The sequence below is a fragment of the Protopterus annectens genome, chromosome 10.part0 (assembly GCF_019279795.1).
Source record: "Protopterus annectens isolate FY-2018-M chromosome 10.part0, PAN1.0, whole genome shotgun sequence".
NCBI lineage: Eukaryota > Metazoa > Chordata > Ceratodontiformes > Protopteridae > Protopterus > Protopterus annectens.
Window position 1 is genome coordinate 1,446,081,347 of NC_056744.1, and position 19,019 is coordinate 1,446,100,365.

At 43.8% G+C, this 19,019-nt stretch overlaps 1 protein-coding gene across 3 annotated transcripts in view; it reads right to left on the reverse strand.

The window, feature by feature from the left end:
* BTF3L4 (basic transcription factor 3 like 4) overlaps positions 1-19,019 on the reverse strand; it is a 199,512-nt gene that overhangs the window by 154,232 nt on the left and 26,261 nt on the right. For all 3 annotated transcript variants that reach the window (XM_044086070.1, XM_044086069.1, XM_044086071.1), the window contains exons 2-3: positions 14,731-14,791; positions 5,084-5,197 (exon numbers count right to left, since the gene is read on the reverse strand). In XM_044086070.1, coding sequence (XP_043942005.1) covers positions 5,084-5,197; positions 14,731-14,784 — 168 coding nt within the window. In that variant the 5' untranslated portion in view covers positions 14,785-14,791. The remainder of the gene's footprint in view (positions 1-5,083; positions 5,198-14,730; positions 14,792-19,019) is intronic.

The window sequence follows — 19,019 nt, forward strand, 5'->3', positions numbered from 1 at the left end:
GTATCTTGATGGAAGATTAGGACAGGCCTGTATGGAAGAGCTCCGCCAAGTACTCCAGGATGTTGGCTATGTTCACCAGTGTCACATCTTGCCCCTTTGCAGTACTCCAGATGAAATATCTTTCCCATTTTGCTGCATAATTCTTTCTTGTTGAAGGTCTACGAGCCTCCAGGATTATGTCTTTAACCCTTTGGGATAAATTTGGGTTAATTGCTGTTATGTAATGTTCCAGGCAGTTAGCTGCAGAGTTTTTAGGCTTGGATGCAGGATGTTGTAGTTGTTCTGTGTTAGCAGTAATGGGATCAGGGGCAGTGTCCATATTTGTTCCCGGGACATGCTCCTCAGCAGTGGATACCAATGTTGTCTTGGCCAGTCTGGGGCTATCAGAATGATCCTCGGACGTTCCTCTTTGATCTTCAGAAGCACCTTGTGCATCAAAGGAAGTGGTGGGAATGCGTATGCCGTCAGGTTTTTCCAACTGAAAGATAGGGAGTCCACCTTCCAAGCAAGAGGGTGGTAAGTCCTTGTGCAGAATTTCTTCAATTGGTGATTGAATGGGGATGCAAACAAGTCTACTTGTGGTAATCCCCATTTTCTTGTGATGGTTTTGAAGATGTCCGGATGCAGCATCCATTCGTGGGCATCTGTTGTAGTTCTGCTTAATATGTCTGCTAGAATGTTTTCCTTCCCTGGTACATAAATTGCCTGTAACTGAATGTTGTAGCTCAGAGCCACATCCCATAGGTCCAGTGCCAGCCGGCATAGAGGGTATGAGTGTGTGCCTCCCTGTTTGTTGATGTACCACATAACTGTGGTGTTGTCGGTCCTTATCATCAACTGGCCTTCTTGGAGAAAAGGTCTGAATGCCTGGATTGCCAATTTTACTGCCATCATTTCTTTTAGATTTATGTGCAGATGCAGCTGGTCTTGAGTCCATAGGCCTTGAATGCACTTGTCCAGCATGTGTGCCCCCCAACCGAGGTCTGAGGCATCTGTCGTGATGGTTTGTCATGGTTGCCTTTTGCAGAAGGGCAATCCTGTGTTTGATTGGCAGGCCTGAGCCCACCATAGGAACTCTTGCTTCAGGCATGGGATCATTAGAATTTTGGTTTCTAGGCTGTGCTTGTGCTGGGACCACAAATTCTTTAGGTACCACTGTAGCTTTCTCATATGCAGCCTGGCATGAGGGACCAGTATTATGCAGGATGCCATGAAGCCTAGAGCTTGTAGCACTTTTCTTGCAGTTAGATGGTTCTGCTTTGTTAATGCCAAGAAGTAGAGAGGAAGTTGCTCTTTCTTTTCTTCTGTTAGAAATGCCATTTGTTTTGATGTGTCCAGTTCTGCACCCAGAAAGGTTATTCTTTGGGATGGAATCAGCCTTGACTTTTTTATATTGACTGTATATCCCAGGGCTTGCAGCAGGTAGATGACTCTTTGTAAGTCTTCTGTTAGTTTGTTTTTGTTGTCCGCTTGTATCAGGCAGTCGTCCAGGTAGGGATAGATTTGAATCCCCTGAAGCCTGCAATGAGCGATTACTGATGCCAGGCATTTCGTGAACACTCTGGGCGCAGTAGATAAGCCAAAGGGCAATGCTGAGAATTGATAATGCTCTGATCCTGCAAGAAATCTGAGGTATCTTCTGCAAATTGGTCTTATGGGGACGTGCAGGTATGCCTCCTTGAGATCTAGAGTTACCAGCCAAGACTCCTTGCCCAGCATGGGAAGAAGCTGCTGTAGGGTCAGCATTTTGAATTTTGGAACAATGAGGAATGTGTTTAAAGCGGACAGGTCTAGAATAGGCCTCCATTTGTTTTCTTTTCTTGGTACCAGGAAGAGTCTGGAGTAAAATCCCTTTCCTTGCTCCATAGATGGTACCTTTTCCACAGCTCTCATTCTTAATAATTGAGATATTTGTTTTAGAGCTTCTGCCCTTTGAGTAGGTGGTAGGTTTGGCATTCCTCGCTTTCCTGGTAGAGTATGGAAATGGAACCTGTAACCTTGGTCTATAGTTTGCAAAATCCATTTTTGTCTTGTAATGCAGTGCCAGTTTCTTGAAAATAAGGTTAGCTTTCCGCCTAAGGGTGCTTCTAGTTGTTCCCTGGTAGGCTGTGCCACCGCGAAGTCACTGTGATTGAGTTGTTGTAGTGGTGGTGGCTGTATCCGTGCCTCGTTGGTTGTTACCCTGCCACTGGCGACCCCTGTAGGCACCCCTGGATTGGTTTCTGCCTCTAGAGTGCCTATTCCTGCCTTTGTGCCTTCGAGGAGTCCGGAAAGGACCAATTCTTGGAGGGCCAGTTCCTGCTAAACCTTGGAGGTTGAACTTGTAAGAAATCTTTCACCGTTTGCACAGATTTTGCTTTCTCTTCCATCTTTAGTACCTGCTGTGCAGGGGAACCAAATAAATTGACTTTGTCCATAGGTGCATCCAAAAGCTTTGATTTGACATGGTCTGGTAATGCCTGTTCTTTCAACCATGCATGCCTCCTGATAACTGTGCCAGTCATGGCTGATCTAAAGGAAGCCTCCAGTGCATCATAGCCACATTTTAAAGAATGGTTACTAACCTGCTGTATGTTATGTACCATTTCTTGAACATACTTTTTATCTAAAGATTCTTCAGAGGACAGCTTTTTAGTTAACTGGTCAAGCATAAACTCTTGATATTGAATCATGAAATTGGCAGTTCAAAGCTCTAGCTGACAAAGTAGCAGAGGTGTAAACTTTTTTGCCCCATCTCTCTAAGGACCTGGATTCCCTTTCAGAGGGGTGGGGTTTTTTAGAAGAAGTAGCTGCTACAACTTTAGGACTCTGGGAGATAGTCTCTGGATCTGCAAAAGGTGGTGATGAGTGTCCGGGACCCTGTAGTACCTATCGGGCTTAGCAGGGGCCGGAGGTAAAGAATCAGGAGCAGTGCAAGCATCATTAAATGCATCATCAACAACAGAAAGAACTGGAGGTATAGCTAAGGGCCTATGCTGTGGCAAATGTAGAAAGGTCCTAAGCCTTTAGAGTCTGAGAAATCTTGGCCCTGCCACTGAAATTGTTCCCTCATAGCATGCAAGGTTTCCCCAAAGGAAAATTCCTCAGGTCGAGAGGCTGAAGGGATGGACTCCTCAGCATCAGAGTCTTCGTAAGGAGAGTAAGAAGCCTCAGGAGGGTCTGTATGTTCTGAGTCATCAGAGGAATCATCTGTGGATACTGGCTCAGGGGGCTCTGCTCTAGGCCTCTTTTCTGGAGGAGGGAGAGAGGCCCTGTCTGGATGAGGCTGGGCTCCACGAATTAAAGAGATGAGATCCTCAGCCAAAGAAAGCATATGGGAGCTGGTGCTGGGCCTGTGAGAGGGGGGCTTGGCAGGCACAGGTTTTGGTGCTTTGGCTGCTTTAGCCCTGGCAAAGGCCTTAATAGACATAGCTGGAGGAGGCCTAGCAGCTCCACGTGCAGGGGTTGAAATATCCAGGGGAATGGTGTCTGATAAATCCTGTGAAACCGCAACAGAAGGTTGGATTTCAGAAGCCGTTTCTACCAGGTTAGAAGAGGCCTCGGTAGAAGGCATGTTATCGGCTGAAGAAAGAACCGCTTGCTCGGTTTCGGCCGAAACAGAGACACTCGTGGTTTGCTTAACCGCGGTTTCGGCCGAAACCGCGGACCGCGAGTGTCGGTCCTTTTCTTTGCGTTTTTTGGTTATTTGCGTAGTCGGAGGATCCGACTGCATAATGTAGGCAAAATCGGAGCCGAAAATCTGTTCGGCAAAGTCCGAACGACATCTAAGCGTCCGCCAGTTAAAAGAAGCACAGGCTAGACAAGCTGCTACGTCGTGGTCTGGGCCTAAATTATGTATGCAATAGGAGTGGAAATCTTTATGAGGCATTTGTTTCCCACAAGATAAACAGTTATTAACTTTCTCTGACATCGGCTGAGGCAAGAAAGAGTCCCCAACGGGGTACTTAGCTTTATAGAAGTCTTCGAAGTAGTATTTGGAGGTAGTAATCTCTGGATCTGACCGACCGGCACTTGCGAACAGCTTCTGCTTCGGGCGCCACGCGGCAAGAAAGACTGAGGAAAATGGCGTCGGCTGATGCCTTTATACCCGAATAACTGCCGCAATGACGTCGGGTGAAGTGCGACACCAGCCGAAGCCAGACCCAGACTTTGGAATCCGGCCGACCGAAGGGCTGCCTGACGACAGGACAACCCATTTGTAAAGACTGCAGATGCATCCTTGAAGGACATCAACCACGGAGCTGCACTCTTTCCAGGATATAGATTATGCAGCCTATACTTAACTAAGGCTTTATGCTAAACAAACAGTAGAATGTAACAGTACAGTAAATTGCTCAAAGCAAAGCAGTCACCATTACCTCTATGGGGATGGAGTAAGACTGTATCAACATGCAACAAACCAGACTGCAAATTCAACTCCATTACAGAAGTTCAAAAAGCAAGTACTGCTATGTTCACTTCTATAATCTTAACAGACCATTCGCTAAAGGGGATAAATGTAACAAGTGTACATACAATCAAAGCTTCTTCATTGCAGAAGAAAAATAACTATGAAAAAGCGAATGGTTCCCTTGGCAACCAGAGGCACCTAAAAAACTAAGATGGCCAGTGTGAACTAAAACAGTTTAGAAGAGGACTCCCTGTCTAATGGGAAGGTAAACCGTGCACTTTTCAGTCAGCGTCACGCATACATACAGGTACAGCACTTCTGTAAGCACAGATTATGCAACTACAAGGGCACAAGTAGCAGCATTAAACGGACTTAACTACATGCTACTGCCTGCAGGTGTAATGTCAAGTAGGAGAGAGTACTACTAAAGGAAATACCTGGTGACAAATGGCATTACTTCCCGTCAGACTGATCAGTAGTTCAGCTTACTAGTACTGGCCAATTGTGCAAATGAAACCATACTCTGGGCTAGGAAATACACAAGACAACATGCAGTCATGTGCCCAGACACAGGAGGACCACGACAGATAAGTGACTTGCAAGACAGGATTTTTTTTTCATGCCGAGCATAATGTACTATCAAAATTTACTCCGGAATTAAACACATTTATGCCAAAGTATCAAAAAGCCCACCTCCTCAATGCCAGCAATGTTGTTCACTGCCAGCTTCTTTAATGAACTTTGTAGTTTTTTGTCATCAGCTGTTGCAGTCCTATGCACTACCTTCTTCTTTCTGCGAGCTGTGCCCTGAAAGACAAAATATACATTTCTCAAATAACTGAAAATTTATGTAAATGAATTTGATGGTTAACACAGTCAGCAAAACATTCACAATTTTACAGACACACACTCCCACTCTATATCATTCTACATAAGAGTTTTCAGAAAGTCGAAATTGATATGGTCAAGATCAATAGAGTTTTCAAAAAATCAAAATACACACAAAAAATAACCTGTTTTTACGTTTTTGCCCCCTGCACCCCCCAGGAAATTATATACACCAACTCAGATCACACTACATTGAGGAAAACTCTCCCACCTTGCAATGCAGAGAGTTACATATGGATTTATGCCTAGTTTGGCAGGTTTGTCTACAACACCAGAGTTGGCTATTGTATAGAATGCCTTAGCTAGATCTGGGTAAGCAGTATTCCCCCTTCATCCACTGCCCTGATCACCCTGTCAAAAAAAGTTTACTACGTTGAGCAGGAGTGACTGTCCCCCAATAAAACCAATCTGGGATGGGTCCAGTGTCTGTAGGTTGCCAGTGTCTTGGTTGATCACTTCCATGTTAATTCATTCCATGGCTCTGGCATACTAGACTAAACTAACAGGTCTGTAGTTTTTGGGACAGTTGATGGTCCATTCTTGAGAAGGGGATAAATGTTGCAGTCCTCCATCCTCTTGGTAAATAACTTGTTCCAAGGATTTTAAGTGGTTCTTATAGGTCATGTTTCAGGCTACTTAAGCAACAGCATGTTTCAGGCTACTTAAGCAACAGCCTAGTCCAGTCTTATTGCATGCCACAATTTACACCACCATTGTGCAAATAAATTTTCTATTCATTTTCACTGGCATAACTGTGGTGCAGCAGGTAAGCATGGCTGTCTCACAGCAAGAGTATCTCCAGTTCAATTCCTGCCTGGAGTGCCTTCTCTATGGGATCAACATGCCCTCCCTGTGTTACCATGGAATATCACCTAGACCAGCAGCTCTAAACTACACCTAGGTGTGAATGTGGTACGGATGGAAGGCTAGTCTTTCCAATCTACTTCACTCCTACTTGCTTAGTAAAGTCTGTGGATAGTCGCAGTTGTTCACAGGGTCACTACAGGTCAGATGCAACTTGTAAGCATGGACAGAAGGACAGCTGAATTTGTACTGTATTCAAGAAGAAAGTTTCAGATGAAATTCAATCCAGAAGCATTTCAGAAATCAGTCTTTCATAATTTTTTTCCTAATTAGTCTGTCCTCTGTAAAACAGTCCTTTCACTCTATCATGGCAGTCATTAAGCCTCACTACATACAAAAGCCAGTCATCCCTGCAGGTTAGATGCTTTTATGCTTTAAACTCATCTTTGCTGTGGCTGGCAGCTGCACCGTTAAGAAAATCAACAAGGTTGGGACCGATGGGTGTTTACATGCGTGAACACACCCAAAGTACAGCTGTGTGCCTACCATAAATGTAGATGTTATAGTCACTGTTGCAGTCATTACACTTTGGTTATCCTGCTGGCAGGCGACCCGCAGTCGGCCCGAGTTACTTGGTCCGGTGTCGGTTGCTGTCGCCTCTTCCCTGACATCAGTGTGCCAGGGGTATAAAAAAAGATGCAACGATACCATTTTCTTCAGTTTTTCTTGCCCCAGATGTCAGGTGCCCCCAGATAGGAAGGCTGGAAAGATAAAATTATGCCAAAAAACAAGCATGTATTTACTACAAACATTTCCTTCATCTACAAGCAAATACACCACATAGGTTGTATAGGAGTGGAGAAGTACAGAAGAGTCCCAGCAATGAAAAGGGGGATGGTGGGTGGGTAACCTGGACTGCAACAGTGAATACACTCTAACATCTACATTTATGGTAGGTACACAACTGTACTATGTTCATAGTGTTTCACTGTTTCAGTCATTACACTTGGGTAGAATCCCAAAGCTGAGGTTGGGCGGCTGGGTCTAAATTGGATTTGGAGAGGCTACCAGGCGCTGCAGAACTGCAGTGGTAAGGCCTGCTCTGGATTTAGAGTAGAGAAGAGAGGTAAGTGGTAGTGCTTGGTGAAAGTGTGCAGTGAGCTCCAGGTTGCAGCTTCTAAAATGTCTTTGGTTGGTACTCCTGAGAAAAGCTGCTGCTCTGGTAGAATGTGGCCTAATGCCCTTATGCACAGCATGTGCATAACAGAAGCGGATGCAGTGTCCAATCAATTTTGAAACTGTTGGCTTTGTAATAGGTTTTCCTTGTGATCCTTTTCTGTGTGATCCTGCAGCATAGGCTACAAACAGTTGCTCAGTTTTTCTGAAAGCTTTTGTTTTGCCAAGTAGAATCGTAGCTATCTGTGTATATCCAAAGCCAAAGCGTGCAGAAGTCTCTCCCCTTTATTCTGGGGATTTGGGTAGAAAGTTGGTAAATGAATGGTTTGGTTCAAGGCCACATTGGAGACCACTTTTGGCATGAATGTTGGGGTTTGTCCCAAGAGAAACCCTGTCCTGATGAAAAATTATGAAAGGTTCCATAGCCATTAATGCTCTTCTTGCGGAAGTTATTGCTAGGAGCAGAGCAGTTTTCCATAAGAAGTTTAGATCAGCTGTGCTGGCTGGTTCAAAAGGAGGCAGTGTGAGTTTTTCCAAAACAAAATTGAGATCCCAAGTTGGTACTGGTGCTTTCCTTGGGGGTCTTACATTTTTTTGCCCCTCTGAGGTACTGTCGCAGTAGAGGATGTGAAAAAATAGGAGGTTCCATATTGTAATGAGCTGAAATGGCAGGAGGCATGGATTTTAATCGATGAGAAAGATAGGCCTTTGTCCAGCATCTCAGTTAGGTATTGTAAAATCTGAGTTATATTTGGGACAAGTGGTTCGAGCCATTGTGCCTAGTTCCAAGCACAGAATCTCTTCCATTTTTCTGCGTAAATTTCCTAGTGCTGGGCCTCCTGGCTTCTAAAATGACATCCATAACAGCTTTAGAGAAAGGTGCAGTCCGAGTGGCTACATTATATGCCATGCTGCCAGATTTAAGGTTCTGAGTTGACTGTGCAGAATCAGATTGTTGTCAGAAGATGAGGAATTTGAGGTAGAAGCCAAGCTGGGCCTTGGGACAAGCTCTTTAGGATGGAGTACCAGTGCTGGCATGGCCAGTCTGGGGTAATCAGGACCATTTTTGGCCTTTGTCTGACTTTTAGGAGCACCTTGGTAATAAGAGGCATCAGAGGGAAGGCATAGACTGTCAGGCCTTTCAGCTGAACAATAGAGCATCCACTTTACATGCTTGAGTGATAAATTCTTGTGCAGAATTTCTGTATTTGGTAATTGCGAGGGGAGGCAAAAAGATCTATGTCTGGGCGTCCCCATTTTGTCATCATGCTGAACACCTGTGGATTTAGTTTCCATTGGTGAGGATCCATGAGATTTCTGCTTAGTTCATCTGCCAGTGTATTTTTTGTTCCTGGCAGGAATTGTGCCTGCAGATGTACTTGATAGGTCAGTGCTGTGTTCCATAAAGTCATGGCTTGTCTGCCTAGGGGGTAGGAATGTGTGCCCCTTTGCTTGTTTATGTACCACATAACTGGTATTGTCCATCTTTATGTAGTAGGTCCTTGAAAGCTGTCAGGGCATTCTGTACAGCCAGCATCTTTTTGCTTGATGTGAAGATGCATTTGTTCCTTGGGCCATGTGCCCGGAATACATTTTCCTGCCATATGTGCCCCCCAGGCATAATCCGATAAATCCGTTAGTCTGCCTGGCTGTGGGTAAGGTGAAAGACTGTCCCTTGTTGTGGTGACAGGCCTGGCTGTGGGTAAGGTGAAAGGCTGTCCCTTGTTGTGCGACAGGCCTGGGACCATCGAAACTCCTGTTGTAGGCAGGGAATTAAGTCATGATTGGACTCAGCATTGTCACAGCCTGGAGACCAACACTTTTTAGATACCATTGTAGTTTCCTCATATGCAGTTTTGCATATGGAATTAGTAGAATGGAGGATGCCATGAAGCCCAGGGCCTGCAGAATTTTTCTTGCAGGGAGCTGTGTTTTTGCTGCCATCATTTGAAAGTAATGAGTTAGTTGCCTTTGTCTGGCATGAGATAAGCCATCTGGACAGTTGTATTTAAGCTTTCACCCATGAATATCTCTTGAGAGGGCACTAGTTTTGATTTTTCGTTTACTGGTTTACCCTAGGCAAATTAGTAATCTTTTTACAAACGCCAGATGCTTTAGAAGAATGACCTTGCTCTCTGCTAGAATAGGGCAGTCGCCCAAGTAGGGATATATTTGAATTCCTTTTTATCCGCAAAATGCAATTACTGGTGCCAGGCATTTTGTGAAGACCCTGGGCGCAGTAGACAAGCCAAAGGGCAGTGCAGAGAATTGGTAATGCATTGAGCCTGCTATGAATCTGAGGTACCTTCTGCAAGATTGTCTGACTGGGACATGCAGGTATGCCTCCTTGAGGTCCAAAGTAACTAGCCAAGCCTTCTTGCCCAGCATGGGCAGAAGTTGCTGTAGTGTCAACATTTTGAATTCTGGAACATCCAGGAAAGTATTTAGGATTGACAGGTCCAGTATTGGTCTCCAGGCGGTGTCCTTTCTGGGTACTAAGAAAGTAAGAGTAAAATCCTTGTCCCTGCTCTTGCTGCGGAACTGTTTGAATAGCTCCCATGTCCATAAGAGCGGCGATCTGTTTTTGCACCTCTGCCCATTGGCTTTGTGGAAGGTCTGACATACCTTTTGATTTTGGAAACGTGTGAAGTGGAACCTGTAACCCTGAGAAACATTTGTCCTGGGTGATTATGTGCCAATTTTTTGAGGAAAAGTGCTAGCTTTCCCCCTAAGGGTGCTACCAAAAGGCAAGTGCTTGGCATCTTTAGAGGGAAGTCATTGGGACTGCTTCCTATAAGGCTGTGATTTGTCTTCCCCTCCTTTGGGGGCTGAAGCACCCCATTGTTTAGGTCTCTAGGTGGTTGAACCTGTAAGAAATCTTCACTGTCTGCATTGATTTTGCTTTATCCTCCATTTTCTTTAACACCTCCTCTGCCTTAACACCAAACAAAAGTATCATGCTGTAGTGGAGCATCCAATAATTTTACTTTAACATGGTCAGGTAAACTTTGTTCTTTCAGACAAGCATGCCTTCGAATAAGAGCCTGTAACTGCGGCTCTATAAGAAGCCTCTAATGAATCAAAACCACATTGCAGAGTATGCTTTCCTACTTGTTCAACTGCATGCAATAAATCCTGCATTTCCTTACTGTCAGGACTTTGAATTTGAAACCATTTTCTGTTTTAACAAGGACATGAGGTACTGTTGATATGCAAGCATGTGAAACTGGCAATTTAACACCCTTACAGCTAAAGTAGGTGTAAACCCCCCCCCCCAATCTGTCCAGAGCTCTGGAATCACTATCAGAGACGACAGGACTTTTAGCAATAGAAGCCTTAACCCCTTTAGGACCCTGGGAAATTGTTTCTGTGTCTGCAGTGGGGTTTTTGTAAAGAAATTTGAGAGAGTCAGGGACCCTGTAGTACCAGTCTGACTTAACTGGTGCAGGGGGTAATGAATCTGGAGACAGACTGGATTCAGAGAAAATATCAAGCATGGGGGGGGGGGGGGGGATTAGCTAGGGGCCTGTGCTGAGGTAATAAAAGGAAGTCTGAGCCTTTTCTTAGATTCTGAATAATCCTGGCTCTCCCAATGGAAATGCTCCCTCATGGTGTGCAGGGTTTCCCCAAAAGAATAATCCTCAGGCGGAGGCGCTGAAGGTATTGACTCTTCCGCATCAGAGTCCTCATAGAGAGGGAGAGAATAACCCCGAGCAGAAGAGGAATCAGAGGAAATAGAAACCTGGTCAGAGGAATCATAGTCAGCATCTTGCCTAGGCCTTTTGTCAGGAGGGGGATGGGAACCAGGTCTTTGGCCATTTTAAGCATCTGTTTCTTTGGCATGGATGACTGTTCTGGAGAATGCTGTACTTGTTTCCTTGTCTTTAATGGTGTTTTTGACTTTGCCTTGGCTGCTGTAGTGGGCTTAATTGTAAGCTGTGAAGGTCTGAAAAACACCCTCAGAAGCAGATGCCTGCTCAGCGGCTCCGGACCCATCTGATGGAATAGTTTCCGTAGGCCCAATACCTTGAGTTTCCACAGGCCTCTGTGTCTCCACGTGGCTGTCAGTTTTGGCCTGTGCCTCTGAGGTAGCGGGTGTCAGGGGCTGCAAAAGCGCCTCGCTGAGAACCAGCAACTGGCCTAGAAGAAGCTTAGTCGGTTTTGGACCTTGTATGCCTGGCCTTTTCTTTGTCTTGGCATTTTTTATAAATTCCGGTCGGTTGTTCAGACGGCATTATGTAATTAAACCTTCGTCCAAAATAATGTAAAGCAAAAATCAAACAGACGTTTAATAGTGCGTTTATTGAATCTAGCACAAAACCGACAACTGGTAACGTCGTGGTCTGGGCCTAGGCAAGGAATACAGTAAGAGTGAAAGTCCTTATGAGGTATTTGCTTCCCACAAGAAATACAATTAACTTTTACTGACATCGGTCTGGAGCACGAAAAAAAAAAAAAAGTTTCCCCAACGGGGTACTTAGCTTTACTGAAGACTTCTGAGATTTTCAAAACTGAGTTTCAGAACCGGAGTCGGCCAACCGGCACTTGCAAACTGCTTTTGCTTCGGGCACAGAGCGGCAAAAAAGACTGAAGAAAATGGCGTCTGTTGCATCTTATACCCCATGGCGCACTGACGTAAGGGAAGAGGCAACAGCAACAGACGCCGGACCAAGACTTTGGAACTCGGGCCAACTGCGGGTCACCTGCCAGCAGGATAACCCAAGTGTAATGACTGCAACAGTGAAACACGAACATCCACCCCTACTGTGCATTTACACAGGTTGGCAGGACCACCACTCTACTTGGTCTCTACTAGGTATCAGCAACCCCCCAGTACAGGCTAATCCTACCATGTCTGCTCATTCCCCTCACTCGCAGCCAGCATTTGCAGTGCTAGAGTCACTGGCTTAATCCAGGTTAGCTGAATCGCAGCCAGAGCTACATTCCTCTTTGCAAAACAAAGCTCAGCTTACAATAATAATTACTGAAACAGACACAACATAGATTTTGGATGTCAGCATTTTTTACCCAGGGAGACTCGGGTTTTACCTTACATAGTCAGTAGAGTTAATATAGGCCAGTACAGCAGTGCACCAGTACTCAAACTGATAAATGTAGGTTAAATGACAACATACAGTAATAAGGATATACACTAACCAAAGCAAACAGACATTTCATTGGAAGACGACATACAAAAGTGCAACACAGCAGTTTCTGCTGTATCTTGTCTGACAAGGACAGATGCATCAGAAGGCAGAGTACAGGGGTAAAAAACACTGAATAAGTCTGCAGAAACTAATAGAAATTAAGGTAAGATCACCAGAACATATGCACCACACATACACAAGGCAGTGTTACCCACTCTGCAATGTAAGCCTCTCTCACTGTCACCAAGTTCATACCCTCAATACATTATGTGGGGTATCTGGCAGAAAAATAGGGAAAAAACATTCAACTGTATGTGAAATTTATGCCGCAGTTCCGACAGTATCTTAACTTTAACAAAAAAACAGCCAAGGCTAGAAAGTACAAAAAAGAAAAACTTAATGTGACAGTAAGCGTTTGTGGGGGGCATGCTTCAGACTGTTAAACAAAACTAATGCACCACATTTAAACAGCTAACAAAATAAGTACATGACTGATGTTTAAAAAAAGGTCCAATGGGACTAAGCAACCAAACATACAATAAAAAGTACAGCTTTAAAATGTTTAAATACAGGTATAGTATAGAATCTAAAATTACCAAGAAACTGCATGTCCCTAGACTACATTATACACAAAATGCACATTCCATTCTAAAGATAACCATAGCTAAGCACTAACCCTGGCCATTCATTCTTCAGGATTATTGACCAGATCTGTTCTAATATTAGGGGAGGACCATTTTCTTTATGGCTAGAGCAGTGAGAATTATACTGGCAGCTCAGACTAGATGCCTTCAAATACCCAGGGTTAAATGATACACGCTCAATAGCTTGTATTGTAAAACTAAGAAATTTGATGAGAAAAGGAAAATAACATTCTAAAGATAAAAGTACTAACAGTCTTAAGTGGGTTTATGTGTGCCCAAGTAAGCTCTTACTGTCACATTAAAATTCTTTTTTTGTACCTTCTAGCTTTGGCTATTTGTTTTTATACAGTAGTTCTACAGTTTGTTTTGTAGTAGTACCTTAATTTGATACGGACGAATAAGACATTGTAGTTTACTTGCAATACCTTGGTGACAGTATCTCTACATGGAGGAGATCCAGTCATTGTGATTTAAGGGAGAGAAACAGATGCTCAGGTGTCGAGACACTAAGTTATAGGTAAAAGTATGACACTACAGAGTTGAGGGCGCAAAATCCCAGACGTTCCTACTTCAAGTTTGCTGCAAAAGGGTGTCATGTGTAAATGTGTACTGACTGCAGACCTCGGTGGTTTGATGCATGTTTTAACTATACACCGCAGATCTGAAGAGTGGCGATTAACCATCTTTAACGACATGTCTATAGGCAAAGTGTACACATGGATGTACAACAGCAAACTACTTCCACATACCAAACTAAATTTACCTTTATTATGCCCTTCTAAATATTCAAAACTAAAGGAAATAAAGAATAGCACTGCCGTAGAACTAAGGAAGCTGGAGACTTCAGGAGGCCAAGTGAAATACAAAGGCACTCCACTAAGAGTTGGAACAAATTTCTCAAGTAACTTGAGAGAAGCACTGAAAATGCAGTCCTTGCAAAGAAGCAAGCAACAGCACACACAAGATGCCTCAGACAGTCCAATACCTCCAAGAACCATCACTGACAACATAAGGAAAGGCCAGGTTAGTAACACTAGTACCAGAGGTCAGCTTCTCAGAGAAAGGCGAGGGATTGGAGAGATCTGGCTACAGGATGTACAAGAACCTGATCACAGAATGCATCTGCACAGTGACTGACATACCATTCTCTTCTCATGGGAAGCCAGCAAAGGCAGCACAGTAATAGTACAGGCCAATTACCCTACAATAAGTTTCACTTGATTAGCACAGATTTACAACCTGCTTGTAAATTAAGCTACTTAAACGAAAGCATCATTTCAGAAAGGGAAGCATGTCAACTTCAATAAAAAACATAGGCTAACACTTAAATGCCATCAACTTCCTCAAGGCAGCCCTCCACTGAAGCGGTAGCAATACCCACAAGTAATCCATAGTCACCTCAACTGCATGTAGGGCAGACGCTACAGCTCAGTACTCTCTTAACTAAGCATTTACAATGCAGCAGCTTCCCTAAAACATGAGAGCACTCCCCCTTAGCTTTGTATCAGTTTCAACAGTTCACTCCAACACACAAAACTTGACTTATGAAAAAAGGGACATTCACATATCACATCAACCCCAAGTTCATTCACAAACTCTCCAACCGAATGAAAATATAGACTGGAACATAAATGTACATGTAAAAACCAAATAAATCTCTACCACAACTCGTTTTTCTCACCTTTCCTCCTATTCGAACCTGTGCCTGAAGTCTGGCTAACTTTTCTTGATTCATTGCGTTTCTAGGAGAAAAGACAAATGTTTAATGGGCATACAGTACACAATTCTCTGCCAGCTGTAATGGTTTTTTGTTACAAATTCCCTTAGAGGGACATCCACATCTTGACCCAGTGACTAGTAATGCTGTCACAGGTCAGAATGATTTGTTTTACTGGAGTTTCTCTTAAATGGCTCTGATGCAGAGCTATCAGGCAATGTGAAATCCCCTCCAAAATTACCAATCTCCAGTTATGAACTACACTAAGACTGCAGCACTATACATTTTGATATAAAACACACTAGCATGGAAACCAAACCTTTTTCAATCCGTTTCCTGCAAGGAATATGCAATGAATAATTGTCAATTATTTACTGATTAATCATGCTGGTTACTGGGATCTCAATCTTCACCAATAGTTAAGCAAAGAGGAACTTCCAGGTTGTCCCCACCACAAAAGGCAGCTAAGAAAATGGTGGTCAAGTCCCCTACCTAGCAATTGGCACCCAACTTCCCTTATAAACCAAGGCCAGCATTTCTTGTGATAACACAGGGACTTATTACTAGGACAATACACAGCTAGAATGAAATGTAAACCAAAGCAAGGACAGCTGCAATACTGCTACTGTTGCTACCAACAGCATATCCTTGAGCCCAAGATGGAGGAAGAGCCTCAAATCTTGCTGTAATTGCAGGGGAAGTGCACAATGGAGGCCTGCCTGCACACTACAAAACAGTATGTTGGTAAAATTCAGCAAGCAGAGTTTGGTGGAAAGTGACAAGCATGACTCAAATTACAATAGGATGAAAATGTACACCACAATAAAGCACAGGATACAGCAACTTAGAGCAATGGCTAACGAACCTGCTACCTTGGTTTCAGGTAATAAGAATATTCTGCTAAGCACACTTGGGAGATTGGCATAACGGTCAAGGCATTTCCTCAGACACAGTTAGATTCTCACCATTGGTCACTTTCTGGTTACTGTCTAGGTGTGGAACACTCTACAGATTAAGTGTCCATAGGTAAACACTAGGCAAATCAAAGCACTCTCCTACGTCCACTTAACATGCAGAGAGAATGCTGCAAACCCAAACTCGGTGGCTCACATGCAACAGCTGACCATCAATCTTCAAGCTACCCAAACATTACAGGAATATTTAGGGGACCAAACTCTCACCTAGTTGCAGAGAGCTCCAAAATAAGCAGTCAACTCAGGACCTTGCATTCCAAAGGGAAACAAAAATGACAGAAAAAGCATCCCTTGACATCAAACCAAAGCCCTAGCAGTCGCTGCATTTTGGACAACAAATCATGTCACACAAGGAGTCAAGAGGGTTAAAGAAGAGTGAAACATCCATTTCTAAAAAGTAAAGAATGCTGATAATTGGTGATAGTATGTACATAATTAGAAGACAGTAAGGTTTTCAGAAGCATTTAAAAAGAGAAGAATTGCACAATGTGTAAAACAAAAAACTGGGAATTAGACCCCCCCACAATGAGGTATTAAAGGGATGCCACTGCCCTTCTAATTTAGCTCTGAACTTTGGAGAGAATGAAGGGGGTCAGACAAGGTGCATGGCACAGCAAACATGGGTTTTACTAACTACTGCTATATATATATATATATATATATATATATATATATATATATATATATATATATATATATATATATATATATAACAAAAAAAAAAAAAAAAAGCAAAAAGCAGAGCAAGAAAAAGTTACTTAACCCCCTTCACCCTTACATACGACACTAGCATCTGTTAAGAGAAGGGAAAATGAACCAGCTGCCAATGGTGGTGAAGCAAAGGTACTACACATGAGGACTACTGATTTTAGCACAGCTGTATATTGTGAATATTTAACAGATTTAAACTCTACAACCAAGACTGATGGATTTGCTGTACATTAGTATGTCAAATAGCAGATGCTGTGTAGGGATCTAAACAATCATCATAGGTAGGTACGAGGCTATCGGCCCAAGAGCCTACGTAAGCCTAGCCGGGAAGGTTCCATGGCTTACGCCACCCAAGAAAGTTATTTTCCTGTGCCACTGTCGAGCAGACACACAAAAGTGATCCCCGGGGTGTATTTCCTATTTCCCATCCACTCAAGATTTGAAGAGTGCTAATGAAGAACTTTGCTTGACATAACGGGTAGCTTGTTCGAGTATAGGAAGTCTCTGGGACAGGAATCTATCTCCCTCCAGCATGTCCTGTTTATTGCAGAGACAAGGTTTAGATCCCTAGAGTGTGTAGCTCGAAGGAATTGGGATTTCTTTAGGTGCAGCATGTCCAACAGCTCTGGGTTTGACAGCTTTATGTTAGGCAGAGATCACCTCGGAGTAGGCAATATGCTATGGAGTAAAGCTGGAGTTTTTTTTTTTTTTGAGGCCATCAGTGTAGGGCATTTGAGGCCAGTAATCATCTGTGAGGTACTTCTGCGGCCTTTCTAGCTGCTGCAGAGGTCTTGTGAGGTACATTCCAAAAGGGGCGTTTTACTCTATAATGGGTAGAATGAGTGTCCAGTAGAGGGGAACAATGACCTCTCTTCCTGGATGAGAGCCCTTTTATGATGAGGTATGCCACGTAGAAGGACTTCCTGACTACTGTGGCGATATGACTATCAAAGGAGAGACTACTGTCCACCTGGGTCCCAAGGTCTCATCACGTATTCGGTGTCAAGTAGATTGCTGCCTATGTGGTAGCTCACTGGTACAGAGTTTTTACCAAAGGGGATGACACTGCACTTTTTGGCATTGAGCTTGAGGCCATGGCTAGGACATCAGGCATCTGTCTCAGCAAGGCCCTTCTGTAGGACGTCCACATCATTTGGGGACTTTACTATGGCTCCTTGTTTGCAGTCATTTGCGAACTTCATTAGCCAGAGGCCTTCTGTGTTAGCCTGTATTTCAGAGAAATAGATATCGAACAGGAGAGGTCCCAGGACGGAATCCTGTGGTACTCCACTTGTCATTGCTTTGAGGTGAGATTTGGAGTCTACAACTTTTTACAGTGTGGGTTCCGTCAGTGAGCCAGTTGGCAACCCATCTTGTGATGTAGGGATTTATACCTAGTTTAGTAAGTTTAGCTACAATTCCAAAATGGGGGATGCTGTCGAAAGCCTTGGCGAGGTCAGGCTAGGCTGTGTGAACCACCTTACCCCCATTCACGGCTTTGGCAACTGCCTCAAAGAAGTCTATCAGGCTCAGGAGGCATGATCTGCCTTTCACAAACCCAAACTGGGTGGCAGCCAGAGTTTGGAGGTTACCAATGTCTTGGTTTAGGAGTTCCATGGCCTTGCAGACCAGGCTCGTCAGGCTAATAGGTCGATAGTTCCCAGGATCAGTGGTGGCTCCCCCTTTGTGGAGTGGTAGCTAGCTTGGGAGGATCTTATCATGGTTTGGAAGGACAGGTACATCAGGCAATTATACAGCTACTCAGGACCAGACCCCCCCCCACAAATACACAAACAGTAGTTATGTACTTAGCATAACTTGGTAACTGTTATCCTACTTCATTATTCCTCATGACTGGGTCTTGAATCTCTCAAGTGCTGGATCAGACATATGATCCAAGACTCTAGCACCCCCATAATCCCTTTCTCCACTCTACCCCCAGATAGAGTTTGCTGCTGGAATTCAAGAATATCCAAAGATACAACTATACAGCTACACTTGCATATTAATGCCAAACTTACCCAAAGGGCAGAAGAGCAACAGCCAGAGACTTCAGCCTTTTTAGAACCTTCAGAAACCTTGAAGAGGGATGGAAGTGAATAATAATGAAATAAGATAAATACAGATACCAAGACATGGTAAGTGCATTAGTACTGATCTGATGTTATCCATTTCATTATACCTCAAGACAGAGTCAGAATCCCAACTGAATCCTGGGTGGCCCTAAGGAAGGATGCGCCTGAGCACCATGGAACCAAAGGAAGCTCCGTTTCTGGAGACCATATGCTATTACAATGAACAAGAGGTGTGAGTAATAGACAAAGTGGCTAAAGCACAAATGTCATCTTTGGACATCCTAGGGGAGAAGACTGAAGAGGTAGCAACTGACCCAAGAGAATAACATTAGGTGGAGGAGGCAATTCTAAATTCCTAAGACAGTTGTTTGTCTTCCGGCTTTTCCTGGTTAGGGGTTGCAACAGCAGAACTCCAGCCCACTAATGATTGGCAGAAGATTTTCACAAACGCAGAGGTACCAGTTAGACATCAAACCTTCAAAGGCATGCCCAT